Here is a 16469-nt window from a genome sequence, read left to right as displayed (position 1 = left end):
TCGCTCTGAACGTCTCTGAACGTCTCTGAACGTCTCGCTCTGAACGTCTCGCTCTGAACGTCTCTGAACGTCTCTGAACGTCTCGCTCTGAACGTCTCGCTCTGAACGTCTCGCTCTGAACGTCTCGCTCGGAGCGTCTCGCTCGGAGCGTCTCGCTCTGAACGTCTCGCTCTGAACGTCTCGCTCTGAACGTCTCGCTCTGAACGTCTCGCTCTGAACGTCTCGCTCGGAGCGGCTCGCTCTGAACGTCTCGCTCGGAGCGTCTCGCTCTGAACGTCTCGCTCTGAACGTCTCGCTCTGAACGTCTCGCTCTGAACGTCTCTGAACGTCTCGCTCTGAACGTCTCGCTCTGAACGTCTCGCTCTGAACGTCTCGCTCTGAACGTCTCGCTCGGAGCGGCTCGCTCTGAACGTCTCGCTCTGAACGTCTCGCTCGGAGCGGCTCGCTCTGAACGGCTCGCTCTGAACGTCTCGCTCTGAACGTCTCGCTCGGAGCGGCTCGCTCTGAACGTCTCGCTCTGAACGTCTCGCTCTGAACGTCTCGCTCGGAGCGGCTCGCTCTGAACGTCTCGCTCGGAGCGGCTCGCTCTGAACGTCTCGCTCTGAACGTCTCGCTCTGAACGTCTCGCTCTGAACGTCTCGCTCTGAACGTCTCGCTCGGAGCGGCTCGCTCTGAACGTCTCGCTCGGAGCGGCTCGCTCGTGTTTTAACGTCAGTGAATGGCTGCTGAGTCTGAACACGCGCTTCGTTCAGTGTCTGTCTGCTTTCTGTTTAATCTGATCTCACTGATCTCTCACACACATCACCAGCACAGCAGCACCATCTGAACAGCTACAGGCACACTTACTGAACTCTTCATCAGCAAACAGAAGACGTCCAGGACGTCTGACCAGCAGACACACTCCTCCTCACTCAGTTTGGGAGGAAGAGTTCATGTTGCTCTGCAGCCAAAGACGGATATGAAGATTTACCCTCTGCAGCCTCACAGCAAGCTCACAGTTCACAATCATTTCCAGAGCTCAGAGCTTCAGGGAGCAGCTGAACACACACACACACACGCACACACACACGCACACGCACACACACACACGCACACACACACACGCACACACACACACACACACACGCACACACACACACGCACACACACACACGCACACACACACACGCACACACAAACAGCGTCATCCTCTGTCCTGTCTGTCTGTGCATTATATCGTGAAAGTGGCCACATGTCCATTAAACTGTAGGCACACACGTCCATTTCCTGTGTAAACAGGAAGTCAGAAGACAAACTGTCTCAGTGGCGCCTCCTTTCAGACGCGATCCTGACGCAGCGACGGCGCTTCCATCCAGCCTTCATTCACGTTTTCATTTGATCCTAAAAATCTGACATGTTTGAGTTTTCGCGTTTGGCTGAGGAGGAAAAGTTGCTTCATGGAAACAGAAATAATGATCGGCGCCACCTGCTGTTCAGCTCGACGTGTGCACCGCTCACACCGTTGGTTAAAGTTAGTTTCCATGTGGATGAAACCTCGTTAGTTGTCACGCCTGTCAGAAATGACTGTCGACCTTCTGACGGCGTCGTAACTGGATTATTGATTAACTCACTGGATTCTGAAGAGACTGTTAAATCGCTGTTTGTTGCCGTCATGGCTGCTCGCTCAGTCTGGAGGCCGGCGCCTCATTAGCGCTCAGCGTCAGTTATTTCGGGGAGAAGCGAGTCGAGCTGGACGGATCCAGTTTTAGCAGGGATGCTGCGGGAAGCAGGACGTTTTGGATGTGAGTGTGTGACGAGCTGCAGCTCTGACTGACAGCGGCGTCCACGTCCAGCCGGCCTGTCAGCGTGTCAGCTGGCAGCTAATTAAGCCTCAGCTCTGCGGACAGCAGGACACTGCGCTCAGTCTGGAGCTCTAACCAGTCACTTCCTGTGTGTTCGCAGCAGAAACTTAGAACAGCTGCAGTTTCAGAAAGTCCACGCTTTTTCGGTGTTACTCCACAGAAACTAATGAACGACAGAAACACCTTTAGAGCGAAGACCACCTGAACCTGGTGCCTCGTGTGTTTCAGAGAGTCTCTCGCTGAGCTGATTTCTTCCCGTCAGCGCTGATCCATGTGGATTTCCTCTGATGGTTCATGTGCTCTCTGCATCGCGGCCCCTTCAAAGGCTTTCGGCTCGTGTACGTAAACGGGGTCATCTTACAGCTTTATGTTATATGACACTTAGCTTTAATGCTAAAGCTAACTAACTAAACTGACTGACTGGACCAACAGCAGCTTTGACAATATGCAGAGGACGTTACAGTGGACTGAAGAGGACGTTACAGTGGACCGCAGTGGATGCTCAGTGCGGCCATGATGATGTCGTTTCTACAGGAAGTTGATGACTTCACCCTTTGACCCCACAGGACGGTCCCCTGCTGATTGACTCAGATCTCTGCCGTTGACCTCGTGAAGCGGAGCTGGTTCCTCCTGAAGCTGAAGCGAAGTCTTTAAACTTCACACCTCTTTCTTTCCGCAGCAGTTGGAGGAAAACGTCCAGGACTCCGCAGACCTTTTACAAAGCAGAGGCCTGGACGCAGGTCGTCTTCGGCCTCGGCCGGCTGCGCTGACCTTGAGGCTCATCTGACGGCAGAACAATCACACGCCTGCAGGGGAATTATTTCAAAGTTTGGGTAGAGGGTGTGTAGGAACAGAAAACACCTTCCTGTTCTCTGGCTGATCCCTTTTAATCGTGCCGATTGTCGTCTCTTTGCGTGCCAGCGCTCTCTGGCTCAGAGGCTGGGCTGTGTTTGGGGGGGGGGGGGGCTGACGCTGCCACTGTGCTGCACCTCTGCTCACTCAGCTGGTCGCTGTGTTACAGGAAGGGAAGGGAGGGTCGGGATTTCCCCTCTGAGCCCGAGGCGACGCAAACACAAAGACTGAGTCCGCTCTGTCCTGAAACACACCTCAGCGCCGGCTCAGTCCTGCCTGACTCACCTCCATCCAACAGGTAAACGTCTCAAAAAGGGCGAAGTGGAAGAGCTCCAGATCCCAGCAGCTCTGAGGATGGCGACGCTGGTCTGTCCGTCTGTCCAACAGCCATGAGGTGAATCCTGCGGACGTTTCCTCTAGCGCCACCCGCAGGCTGACATTTATGATGTCTGCCACTCAGTCATCATCACTTCAACCTTTTCATCGGCTCAGTTCTTCAGTTTCTGACCAAAAACCTGAAGCACTGATGTTCCCATGAGCCTCAGCTGGACCTGTGCTCACCGCTACCTAGCAGATAGCATGCTAACAAGCTAAACCGTGATTGGAAACATGTTAAACAGCACACCTGATAAAAATCAGTATCACAGAAGCATGGCGTGTGTGCATGTGGTGTGTGCAACTAACTATGAGTGATAAATAAAAAGTACATCTCTTTCTTCTTCTTCTTCTTCTTCTTCTTCTTCTTCTTCTTAGCGTCACTGTGAGCACATTAGCATGCTGATGTTAGCATTTAGCTCAAAGCTCTGCTGTGTGTGTGTCCTCAGAGCAGCTGGAGAGACTCCAGACTCTCGGTACATAAAAGTAATTGCAACTTCATTTAAAACCGCTTTTACGAGCCGAAGTCAAATAAAAGCGGAGCCTCAAGCTCCACAAGCAAACCTCCATCTTAATTATGGTGAGCATTTCTCTCCCTGCAACTCGTCTCGCAGGCATTCTGTTCCCACAGGCCGTGAGCCCCCGAGCGATGAACCATTTTTAAAATCATTTTTATCATTTTGTCTCCTTTGATCCAGAACTTATTGTAGTCTTGGAAACACTCATGAAGCCTCAGCGGAGACGGAGCAGATTCATTGAGGGTGGTGGTCTGCTGTGGAGGGTCTCTGCTGAAGGTGGCTTCACATCTGCTGAAGATCCGCTGAGCGCTGCATCCTCTCTCTCTCTCTCTCGCTCTCTCTCTCTCTCTCTCTCTCTCTCTCTCTCTCTCTCTCTCGCTCTCTCTCTCTCTCTCTCTCTCTCTCTCTCTCTTGCTCTCTCTCTCTCTCTCTCCGTCTTTCTCCATTCTCCGGCTGTGTCTCTCACCCTCGCCCCCCCTCACATTCCCAGGATGCTGCACTCAGTGGAGATAAAGTTAGCACTGCAGAAGCGACAGCGCGTTGTAACCGTTAGCGTCACCTCAGCCTCCTCCTCCCCTGAATGATGCAACCCCACCCCCCAGTTATTATCTGGTCGTGTGTCTGTGGGATGCTAGGCAACATAAACACAACTAAATATAACAGCTACAACTTTCCAGTCCGTCCTCAACCTGCTCTGCATGCAAACCCTCAGCCAGCCGCTCACAAGCAGCCGTCCAGCCTCGGGTTGGAGCTTGAACGTCGAGTTTAATCGAACAAACGTGTTTCACTCAGACGTCTGTTGACACGGAATAAATAAGCCTGCAGCTCTGCTCGGACTAAAAGAAGGCGAGGCAGCGTCAGACTGAGCCTGTTACACACACTGAACTCTTTAATACAGTGAATACATGACATTCGGTTATTTTCATCACTTTGCATCTTAGTGTACTATTTAAATATACAGGCTGGCATGCATATCATCAGAGACGAGCCCCCCGTGACGCCCACAGCTCACAACGTCACCTCCAGCACTGAGCCACTGTACGAGTCTGCAGAGCGGTCCTCGTCCTCCCGCTGACGTGACGAGGGACGGAGTGACGTACGAGTGCTGACGTCACAGGTGAGGCTTACTCTGAAGCAGAAGCGTCGACGGCAGAGTACCTTGTTAAATGTGTTTCTTAGCTTATTAGCAGCGTTTGCTGAGAGAGGCTGAACATCATGGCTGAGCTTCATGTTATGAACGTTATTTCAAACTGATTAAATCTGCTCGTTCAGAGCGTTTCTACTTCCTGTTTGTTTGATTATCACTGTCACCTGATCGGAGTCCACCTGATTGGACGTTGATTCAGAAACCGAACCCGGTGAGGTCCAGTGAGATCTCAGAGCGTTTCACTGTCACTCGATGCAGAGTCCACATTGACCTCTTTATGTTTCTCATTGTTCAGCCGAGAGCACAAAACCCAGAAGACATGAAACAGAGAATCACGCTGAAGCCTGATGAATATTTGGCTTGTTGGCTTCATAAATGACCTAAATGATTAATCAGTTGTCAGAGTTGCTGTCGATTACTGGATAATCGACTGTTAAACTCATCGTCTCGACTGGAGCTTCATAAAAGTCTCGTGTCCTCGTCCAGCACTTTAAAGTTAGTGAGTCATTTCCTGCAGGCTGTCACAGCGTCCTCAGGTCCTTTGAGGAGTCTGCAGAGGCATCACCGCCTCAGATGGACCTCGCGTGGTGCGTTCAGGTTCACTGAACAGCGTGTCTTTTGGGACAAAAGCAGCGTAACGTGAACTCGACTCAGGACTGGACTGAGGACGTTCCTCTGCAGCGGCGGTCAGGCCACACAGTATCCCTGGCTGGCCATGAGGGCGGTCTGACTCTCCCTCCGTTTGTCCTTCTTCTTCCTCAGTCGGACCCTCCAGCAGATGGCGCTGGAGCCCAGCAGGCCCAGTCCGGCAGACAGCAGCACCAGTCCCAGCACTGAGATGGTGGAGCCGTGGGAGTTGAAGGTGTACGCCACCGCCGTGACCACGATGCCGGCGATGAGGACGACCACGCCGAACGGCACGGTGCAGCGGTAGCAGGACATCTCTGCACCGCCGGTGGCCGCTGTCAGCTGGACCTCATTGATGTGGGGGACGTGCGTCGTCACGATGACGCTGCGGTCCTTCTTGGGCTTGTCCCGGCTCAGCTTCTCAGCAGAGATTGACGTCGGCGTCCTCATGGCGTTCCTGGGAATCCTGGCGCCGCCTTTGTTGTGGAGGTCGTCCGGCATGGTGATCTTACTGGCGAGGAAAAGGTGGGCCATCTTGATAGTGATGTCAGCGATCAGCCAATCACAGAACAGCTAGCTGAAAACAGAAAATCAAGGAGGTGAAACTTAAAAAGATGAATCAGCAGAACAGTGATGGTCAGCATCGAGCGTCCACTGACTCACGAGAAACACAGAAAACAGACTGAAGCTGCAAACTCTGACGAGGCGAGATGCAGTCTGCATCCTCACCACTAGATGGCACTGAAGTCGACACACTGGTCCTTTAACATAAAGTAAGGTGTTTCTGTTATTGTGTCCACCCTCCTGTGTGACGTGAGGTCACAACCAGCACCTGCTCTGACACCTACAGAGCTGGTTAAGGTGGATTTGTTCTCCACTACAGAGAAACTACCTGGAAACAGAAAAACGTTCCAGAAGATTTCTGATGTGGTGAATAAAAATCTTTATTTCTGTCGCCGCCCTGTTTTCTCTGGACGCTCAGCGTGTGATGAGTGACGGCTGCTGCACACCAGGTCCACCTTAACCAGTCTGTCTTCACTGCAGAGGAGAAGGTTACAGAACAACTTTGCACCATGTCACTTTCCACCTTAAAAAAAACAGAAATTTAAGGTGGAATGCGTCGCTTTAAGACTGCAGATGAAACTGACGATAAAGGTTTCAGCCACTGAATTCAGACTTATTTTAGTGTCCTGTCCTTTAAAAGAGTTAAAGTTTGTATTGAGAGGACGGTTTTCGTCACAGCATCAGAGGATTTAAGGTCTTACGTTTTGTATTTTTTAATGACGCGTTGTGATTGAACTCTTACTGATGCAGTTTTATTACAGATGATAAAAGTCTTCTGACTCTTAGCTGAGCCGCTCTCACTCCCTCCATCGCTGTGAAAGTCTGTCTGTGCATAAAAACAGAGGGAAATAAAGCGCTGGGTCACAGTTTGGGATGGAAACAGGATCAGTCAGCCGCTCCTAAAAAGCTTTAAACTGTCTAAACTGCTCTCCACTCAAACAGCCTGAAATGTCTTCATTTCACATGAAACGAGTCATAACGTCAGTTCACCTTCACCTGAAAATGAAACTCAAAGCAGGTTTTTAAGATTCACTCTGAGCTCGACTGAAATGATGTGAGGAAAGACTGCAGAGCTGCTGCCACACACACACACACACACACACGCACGCACGCACGCACACACGCCGTGTTAACTGACTGACTGCAGGTGAAGTTTCGATGACACCTGGACGGGGGCTGAAGGTGAGCTCTTACCTGCCGGCCGCTGCTCTCCATTCTCTGCTGTTTCTGCTCGCCTCGGCTCAAACGCTCATACTTCCCTCCTCGTTCAGCCTCTACAGGTCGTCTCTCTCCGCTCCGCTCTGCATCGTCCTCACTGCAGGAATAAATGGGGAATATGGCTATCAATAGAAAAAACAGGGGGGACTGCCCTCCCCCACACCTCCCCTGCTCTCCTCCCCCCTCTGTACCACCTCCTGGACTAACCAGAGGAGTTTTAACTCTTTCCTCCCCTCGGCTGCTGCTCGCTCGCTCGCTGGCTGTGAGCCTTAAAATAACCTCAGGTTCATGTTAAACTCTCCTGAACTGAAGCCAAACGGCTTCAGGAGGAAAACACCTTCATCTGCTGTTCTTCCAGACCTTTCCACGTTGGATTCATGAGTAAATGAAGGCAGATGGAGTCATATTCAGGGCTGTGGAGATGAATTCAGTTTCCTGCTCTGTGGGATCACTGCGACGCTGAAATGTGACTTTATTAAAAGCTCGACACACACTGGAGACCCGGGTGTGTGTGTCGGCCTCTGCCGCCTTTAATCTCAGCAGAAGCTTATTTACAGCTTCACATGGAGGAAGCTTATTAGCTGTGTGTCCCCATCCAGCTTTACTGGTTTCCACACAGTCGTGGACACCATGCTGGGACAGCTCTGGAGACTGTGGCGTGCTCAGCAGTTCTTTACTGCAGAAATGAGCGTGATGAAGGGCAGAACTCTTCTGAATGCAGAACATCAGTCCAGTAAAACTGGAACTTCACATGACGGAGTCACATTTCTTCTCCCAGAATCCTCCTGCAGCCTCCTGGGAAGCCTCCACCCTCCAGACCGGCAGACTTTAACATCTGGGAGGAATCAGCTGAGAGAACAGGCGAGGTTTTTTCATCATGCTGATCCCTGTTGTCCCCTAAAGCCGGCAAACAGCTCCGGTCTCACGTCCACGGTGGTCCCGACTTTCTGTGGAGACGAGTCTTCATGTCTTTAAACACTCTGTGTCTGCAGGGTCCTGGTGATGACCGTGTGTCCTGCTGGGACCGGCTGTCCTCCTCTCTGGGTCCTGCTGGAGGACGTCAGACGGAGGTTTTCTCTTCTTTCTGACACAGTTTGTGTGTCCGCTCTGTAAACAGCTGGAACAGCTGCTGAAAACTGATTTCTGAAAGTTACATGAGCTCGAAGTCGCTCGTGAACGCTGTTAACGTGCTGTGAGGGCTGAGCTGCAGGTACTGGTACTGGGAGACAGGTGGACTGCAGACACCTCTGACACCCCCGAGCTCAGAGGGAGGTGACAGCTCGTCCCCTCGCTGTGGTTTGATGTCTGTCTTCCAGCAGGTTTGTCTTCCTCATCACTGCAAACGTCTGAACTTTCAGCACGTTCTCATCCCAGACGAGACGAGCTGGGATGAGAGCAGCTCGAGGCGCGTCGTCACACTGTCGCTGACAGAAAGCAAAGAGACAAACGATAATAACATTGACAGTATAAAAAGGCTGTTTTCGACCACGGAGACGTGACTCTGTCTCATCTGCTGTTAAAGCTGCAGCCTGAAACACTGAACCATCTGTGAAGCGAATCACTGCCGGGCGTCCCACAGAGACGCAGGTGGACTCTCCTGTCCTCACTAACTGTTGGTGGGAAGGTGGAAACAAGTGCAGAAAGACCAGCTCGATCTGCTCTGATGTGATTTCAGGCCCTGCAGAGTCCAGCTGGACTCATTCAGACCCTGGGAGAACTCTTGCTTTTGCAGATGATCCTCTGTGGGGTCAGCGAGGGCCAGCGGGGCCCCCGGTGAGTCCTTTGATCCACACCGAGGGGGGACCACAGCGGGGCCCGAGAGGCCAGAGCCCCAAACCCCCGTGACCCCGTGAGAGACGCAGTCAGCTGTCCACGTCTCGTCTTCACAGCTGATTTATCTTCACGTTTTCAGGAGCCGCTCCAGTAAAACGATCTGATTTTCCACTTCCTGCTCTCAGCCTCAGCAGAGGAGCTGCGGTTCGTCAGGGTTTCACACCCAAATGAGACCAATGAGATGTTTAATGAGTGCGGGCACATTGATTTTCCTTCCTGGCCCACTGGACGCCTGGACAGGGACGGTGCTAAATCAGTTCCTTCCCGGATCCATTTCTGGGTTAGGCATGATGTGAGTTATTTTCTCTGGATGGAGCTCTCTGGAGACGTCCTCCCCTGCTTCCTCTCTGCGGCAGATGGTTTCAGGCTGCATGTGAAGTGGTGAGGTTAGCAGCTGAAGCGGCGCACAGGACCGCGTCTCTGCTCTGTCCTCTCTCTTCCTTCCTGTGAATACAGGTGCTCACTCCAGCTCCAGCTTCGAAACCTGTCAGGCTTTAATTCCTTTTGGCTCAAAACGAGGTGGAAAAGTTGACTGTGCATGTTCGGAGCTTCACATGGCCCAAAAACTAGGAAAAAACTTAAAAGTGTGGAGTCACACCAGCAGCGCCGCGACGCTGTTCACAGAAAACAAAGTGATGAAAAACTGACGAAGGTGAAGAAAAGGTTCAAAGGTCAAACCATCAGAACACTGCTTAAAGGAGCAGTCTGCTGGTACCCTGCGCTTCAAATCCTGTCTTCAAAGTCAGGAAACAGCATGTTGGTCTGGACAGCACCTCACACCAGCAGCACAGCGGCTCCTCACGGCTCCTCACGGCTCCTCACGGCTCCTCACACTCAGAGAATGAACCAACGATCAGTAAAGGACAAAAAGCTTCAGTCATTTCCTCAAACAGCAGCTCACAGTAACTTTCAATCATCCAAACAGGGGGAAATAGAGCTTTGTTTGGGACTATTTTCAGTGGCGGATGAATCCACGTGCTGCTGTAGTATGTGTGTGTGTGTGTGTGTGTGTGTGTGTGTGTGTGTGTGTGTGTGTGTGTGTGTGTGTGTGTGTGTGTGTGTGAGTGAGAATAAACTACAGTGTGTGTGAGTGTGTGTGTTCATGGTGATGAAGGAAGGACAGCGAGGCTCACTGATGACTTAATGGAGGATGAAGATCGATCACACTGAACTGTTAGCGGTTAGCAGTTAGCATTCACTGCCGGTTTCAGTCTGAAAACCAGAGAAGAAGAAAAAACCTACATTTCAAAATGTTAAAGTCATATTCGCCTTCAAAAGCACAACAAGTGATTGAAAGCTGAGGGAAGAGCATGAAAGAGGTGGCAGAGGAGCACAGGATGTGTGACTGTCAGCACGATCATCGGTCGGTATTATTAGGATCAGAGGAAGCTGAGGATGTTATCAGAGAGAAAGACGCGAGCCAAAAAGAGAACGAGTGACAGGATGTGAAAAAGTGAAGCAGATGAAATGAAGAGGGGGCAGGTCACAGCTGCTCGATGACAGCCAATCATGTTCAAGACAAATACGAAAAAATGAAGTCTGTCACCGCCTCACTCAGCTAAATCAAAGCCTGGTACCAAAACATGCTACCTGGAGACAAATCAAGGTGTCAGGTGAGTGAAAAGATGACAAATAAAGGAGACGATCAGAGGAGAGGACGCGAAGACAGAGAGAAGAATAAAGACGAGACAGGAAGGAGCAGAAAGCGAGGACGGTCGAGAGCGCTTCAGCTTTCAGGGGGAGGAAACGTTCCCAGAATTCACCTTTTCATGTGAGAGTCATCATGTCAGCCGCAGGATTACCTCACTTCCTGCCGCTCGGTGTCAGCGTGCTGGCCCGCGGCCCCGGAGAGCCGACAGGAAGGGCTTCCAGTTCAGAGGTCAGCAGGTCGCACAAAACCCGAGAAAGCAGAAGCAGCGGCTGTCAGACGAGGTGCCGAGACGCCTTTTCACACCCAGCCGAGCCAGACCGCGTGAAACATGGCCGCCGTCTCTGTGACGTCGTCCTCGGGTTTCTGAGGAGTCGCTGTGAAGCTCAGTGACTGGGTGAAGCGCTGGGTGGTGTAGCCTGGCAGCTGAAGCCCAGCAGAGCTGTCACTCAAAGCGGCCTGCTCAGATTTACATGAGAGAGTTTTATAAGAATCCGCCTTCAGAGTTTCAGTCTGGGGGTCTTTGGGGACTGACTCACTGTTGGATCCAGCCTCAAGTGGCCATCTGAGGAACTGCAGTTTTTGGTTCTGGTTTTTCAGGAGGACCAGCGACCGCTGGGTGGAGGCTAAGGGGGTCCGAATAACGAGTAAACCAGGACCGTCAGGACTGTCTGGAACAACGGCTCTGTGTCAAAAAGCAGCTTGATCATCACGTCAGAAACCAGTTGAATTTCTCCTTCATGCAGCCGTGAAGCATGAATACAGACACTGACTGAACCAGCCGTCAGAGCTCGCGGCCTTCCAGTGTCTCACTGAGGCTCTCTGGAATAAATCAAAGAGGTCTCAAATGTCTCCTGGATCAGGATTTGAACAGTCGATGCAGATCACACGAACATCCTGACATCTGCTGGTGGTGAAGAGAACAGCAGACACTCAGGACGCTTTGCTCAGACTCTGGTCCAGGACCCATCAAGTCCTGCAGGCAGTGATACTACAGCCCATGCCTTGGCCCAGAGCGCCTCCCGGTGGTGTGATGCAGAATAGACCAATGACGTGGTGGACGCCTCAAACAGCTTCTGCTCATTGCTTTACTTCATGATGTGGAGTCCACACATTTGAATCAGAGCTTTATTTATAAAGTGAAGTTAACGAAAGTTTTATTGATCAGAGAGTCTAAAATCAGAGAAGAGCACAGAGGAGAGGATGATCTTTGAGTTTAGACCAGAGGAGCTCTGATGGCCACACCACTGACCTGTACAACGTCCTGAAGGGACAACAGAATCCCAGAATGGGCCCTGGGCCGTCCTCGGCGAGCACACCTGGAAGCCTCCGTCCTCTGGCAGTGGTGTCTCTCTGTGGTTGGAGGGTGAGTCCTGTGATGTCCTCCGATCCATCAGACGCACAAACTGAAGCTGACTATATGAACCTCTGCGCCGTGTGCACCTTTACGTTCAGGAGCAGGTAAATACACCTGCAGCACCACCAGTGTCTCTGATCACTGGACTCTGAAACAGACGTGACACGTCAGGAATAAAAGTGCGTTTGTGAAAGACGCTTTGAGACGCGCTTTCAAAGACGAGACGTGTTCTGGATTCATGTCGAACGATGATTAACCTCATCGTCATCATGAACTCGCTGACTGATAAAAAAACCACAACACTTTGGGAATTTACCGGATTTATTGTAAACACTCACGAGACCGTTATAGAAAAAAGAGATGAAGAGACGAAGGAGAGCGCGTGGTGATGAAGAGGAGGTCTTTTCCCAGATCGTCCTGTCCAAAGACATGTTACAAGAATATTACAGTCATACTTTAAAGAAGACACATGTTTAATTATCTTTATGTCTCTGTCTGTCTGTCTGTCTGTCTGTCTGTCTGTCTGTCTGTCTGTCTGTCTGTCTGTCTGTCTGTCTGTCTGTCTCTTTATGTCTCTGTCTGTCTGTCTCTTTATGTCTCTGTCTGTCTCTCTGTCTGTCTCTCTGTCTGTCTGTCTCTTTATGTCTCTGTCTGTCTCTCTGTCTGTCTCTCTGTCTGTCTCTCTGTCTGTCTGTCTCTTTATGTCTCTGTCTGTCTCTCTGTCTGTCTCTCTGTCTGTCTGTCTCTCTGTGTTTTCTCTGCTTTGAATCACTGACTGACGGCTCTTTGAACAGAAAGACTGATTAAAAATAAGAGTTTCATATTCTCTGAATCGACTCTTTAACTTATTTGGAACATTTGTAAGCAGCAGGAAATTCAGTATTTTAGTAAAACTTTAGGCTAATTTCGTGTCAAGGTGAATATGCTTCAGAGGGACACAGGCTCAGAGACAGAGACAGAGACAGAGACAGAGACAGAGACAGAGACAGAGACAGAGACAGACAGGCTGCAGGGCAGGTAACCCTGACACCATGTTTGAGGCGGTGATGTGGCAGACGTGTCAGGGTGAGAAACACAGTTTGATGATGGATGTGAGCGCGGCGCCGTCACATGACACCATCAGATCCTGCAGGGTGATTATTTGTGCTGAGGGCTGGCTGTTTGTCCCGCTGCAGATGATTACACCATAAACATAAACAGCCTCTTCCTGTCTGACTTATCTCTGCTCCAACATGAACATCCAGCACTTTGTTTGGACCACAGAAACAGCCTCACACTAACAGTCCTCACGAAGTCTGCAGGGCGTCCTCGCGTCCGTCTCCTCTCTGCATCAGTGTTCATGCTCTCATACTTCAGCTCCTCTCTGGGAGACGCCGCGTCAAAGGATCCTTTCTTTCTTCTTCTGTCAGATTTCTGTCTTTCATTCACTTTCCAGTCTTCCCTCCTTCTTTTCGCCCTTTCTTCTCCTGTCATTAACTTTCCATTTGTCCCTTGTTCTTTTCTTTTTTCTTTCCCCTTTTCCTTCATCCTTCCCCCTTTCTGCCTCTCACTGCCTTCCCCCTTTTTCCTTCCTTCCTTCCTTCCTTCCTTCCTCCCTTCTTTCTGTTGCCTTCCTCCTTTCTTAATATTAACCAGTTGATTTTCTCTTCCTATTTCTTTCTTTGAATCACTCTTTTCTTTGCGCTTGCTTCCATCTTTCCTCCCTCTTCTTCCTTCCCTTCCTCTTTTCTCCTTCCCGCCCCTCATCTTCACTTTTCCTTTCTTCCACTTTCTCTCTTCCAGTGAATCCCTCCACACCTCCTTTGCCTTGTAGTACTTGTACTTCAGTTACTGAAGTACATGCCAGTGGCTGTTAGCTGTGACTGAAGTTGTCTTCGGGTCGGACAGACTTGTCTTTGGACCGTCTCGTTCACTTTTCCCAGTTAATTGGCTGCTGATGAGTGTGAATCGGAACAGTATTGAGGCTCGGCCGCTCCCAGATGTGGACTGGGCGTCTGTGCGGTGAGTTAACCACAGTGAAACCCGAGCCCGATCCGGCCTGGCCGACTGTATTTTGGGATGTTTTAGGTACATGGGGCAGGACAAAGACACGTTACCAGGCGGGAGCCCAGCCTGAGCAGATGTTTCTGCTCGGGGAACAGAAGAAGAAGAAGAAGCGACATTATTTGTGCAGAAGAAGAGCGACTCAGAGACGGTAAAGTTGTAGCAGCTTCTCTCGCGTCGGTTGAGTTTAAAGTGTGCAGAGGACACGACTGTTGGACACGAAGTCAGGGACGGACAGACAGACAGACAGACAGACAGACAGACAGCTGCAGTGTGCCAGTCAGATGTGGGGCTGAAGGACAGCTGACGGGATGGAAATGAAAGGACGGAGAGTTTGTTGTGGATCAAAGTAGGTTTGCTGACATGACGCTGGACTGGGAGCTTCGTCCAGTTCCTGACTGGTTTTACTGGTGTGTAGCTTAATCACGTGTGGTCGCACGTTAGCAGCATCTCTGCTCAGTGAGCGTGAGCCGTTGAACAACGTTAGTTCACGTTGGTTCAGCTGGTAACGTGAAAGCCTGCCTTCAGATTACACCTGAATGCGTTAATGTCAGAGAGTGTCTCACCTGGACAGCTCACACACTCAGTGACAGTTAGTCCACAGGTTAAGCACCGTGTCTGTCCCATACAGCGAATTAAGTTAGCCCACTTCTGCGTAGTTACCGGCTAACTGGCTAAGTTTACGACCGAGTGCTAAATCACCAAATAAGCTAATGTTACCAGCTAGCTAACCGACTAACAAGGTAATATCAGGAGCCAGCTAGCAGCTACTAAAAAGGTATTTACACACGCTAGCTAACCAACTAATTATCAAGCTAATGTTACTGGAAAGTTAATAACTAACAAGTTCATATTATGAGTTAGTTAGTGTAGATAACCAGCCACCATCTAACCAATGTTACCGATTAGTTGATCAACTAATTACAAGCTAATTTCACCATCTTGCCGGGAACTAACAAGCTAATGTCACTGTCTAGCTAACCAGCTGAATAACAAACTAACCAACAGCTAGCAAGCTAGCGTTATCAAGCTAACTACCAATTAAACAACAAGCTGGACATATCAGCTAGCTGCAAGTAGCTGAAACACTAAAGTTACCAACCAGCTGCCAACTGACTAACAAGCCAGCGTTACCAGTTAGCCACCAATTCACTAAAAAGATGAAACCAGTTAGCTACAAGCTAACAAGTTAATGTTGGCTAGCTAACAGCGAGCTAGCTGTCATTGGGTTAAAGCACCTAACCATGAGTTAAACACACATTTCTGAGCTTGATGGACTCGGCTCAGTGTGATTTGTCCTCATTGACTTACACTGAATACACTATTGGAGTCAGTGGAGGCAACACGATGCCTTCACTGTTGTGTTTTTCAGGACTCCTCATCGCGTCCTCTCTGTGTGAAGTGTCTTCTTGTGTTTGGACTGTCAGCTGAGTGTCTCTCCTGGTCCCCTGTAGATATGGCTGAAGATGTCCGTGGACTCTGAAAACTCCTGTGTTTTGCTGTCATCGCGAGACTCCAGGACGTCCTGCGTCTTCCAGACCGCAGACGAGAAAGATGACATCCCAGGAGTGGGAGAGGAGAGGTAACGGACCCACAGTCGCTGCTGTGTTTGTGATTTTTGACTCTTTCTGTCCACGGCGTCCGTCTGCCTCTCACATGGACACGTTCCTTCCTAACGTCAGAGCCCGGCTGGCCTGAAGTCTGCTTTCTTCTGATGTTAGAACGATGAGACGACTCTGACCCTCACCTTCGACCTCTGTAGGTGACCAGATTCCACACTAACACAGAGTTTACTCAGAATGGTTTTGTTGCTTCTTTAGTCGTGAATATTGAATGTTTTGGAGAAATGCTTCAGATATGAAACCACGTCCTCACTGTTATGGACGTGTTAAAGAGAAGGAGACAGATTTTTGGCCACCAGGGGACACTGTGGACACGTCATGAACAAAGAAATACTGGTCATAAAGGTTGTTTTCTAAATGCTACTCTTGACCTGTGCTCAGGTGAGGTCTCTCTGACCTCTGACCTCTCGATGCTCCTCAGCCTGGAGTCAGTGCACATCTTTCAGCAGAGGTTTTGTGGCTCGTACCATGCGGATGTTGTTCTTCCATGTTGTCCTCCCCGTCTTTCGTGTCCTCTTCGTGTTTTCGTCTCTCTGTTTGTAGCAGCTGTTTTGTCTCTCGTCTCTCTTGATTGACATCCAGCTGGTGTCCCTCCTCCTGCAGTGTCCTGGAAATGCTGAGCTACTCCAAGTTCTCCGACCTGGAGACATGGCTGTGCATGCCGTCCTCGCTGCTGCTGCCCAGGGCCCTGGACTCCACCCGCACCTCCTCCTCCGCCTCCACCTCCTCTTCCTCACATGCATCCAACCACTCCTCCCCGCCGATCTCCTCATCCTCCTCCCCGGCCTCCAACTCGCGTCACTCCACCTGCAGCGAGCCGGGAG

The 16469-nt window shown here is 50.5% G+C and overlaps 2 protein-coding genes across 3 annotated transcripts in view; one reads left to right on the top strand and one right to left on the bottom strand.

The window, feature by feature from the left end:
* Positions 1-4453: 4453 nt before the first annotated feature.
* Positions 4454-8090, bottom strand: LOC139349482 (transmembrane protein 100-like). The gene is made up of 2 exons (XM_070990335.1): positions 7119-8090; positions 4454-5937 (listed from the first exon to the last, which is right to left on the bottom strand). The coding sequence occupies exon 2, from the start codon at positions 5892-5894 to the stop codon at positions 5421-5423; it is 474 nt and encodes a 157-aa protein (XP_070846436.1). The 5' UTR covers positions 5895-5937; positions 7119-8090; the 3' UTR covers positions 4454-5420.
* A 5837-nt stretch (positions 8091-13927) lies between these two features.
* Positions 13928-16469, top strand: part of ankfn1a (ankyrin repeat and fibronectin type III domain containing 1a) — a 67176-nt gene continuing 64634 nt past the window's right edge. Inside the window, exons 1-3 of one of the 2 annotated variants that reach the window (XM_070991245.1) lie at positions 13928-13981; positions 15478-15605; positions 16249-16469. The exon at positions 16249-16469 is cut by the window's right edge and continues 19 nt beyond it. In XM_070991245.1, coding sequence (XP_070847346.1) covers positions 15490-15605; positions 16249-16469 — 337 coding nt within the window. In that variant the 5' untranslated portion in view covers positions 13928-13981; positions 15478-15489. Of the gene's footprint in view, positions 14175-15477; positions 15606-16248 lie in introns of both variants that reach the window. The other variant, XM_070991244.1, reaches the window with a different exon arrangement.

Source organism: Chaetodon trifascialis, chromosome 21 (assembly GCF_039877785.1).
Source record: "Chaetodon trifascialis isolate fChaTrf1 chromosome 21, fChaTrf1.hap1, whole genome shotgun sequence".
Classification (NCBI taxonomy): Eukaryota; Metazoa; Chordata; class Actinopteri; order Chaetodontiformes; family Chaetodontidae; genus Chaetodon; species Chaetodon trifascialis.
This window is presented reverse-complemented; position numbering and strand designations above follow the sequence as displayed.

What these genes read in the sequence shown, in the direction of transcription:
- LOC139349482 (XM_070990335.1), bottom strand. Translation starts at nt 5,894, where the DNA reads ATGGCCCACCTTTTCCTCGCCAGTAAGATCACCATGCCGGACGACCTC.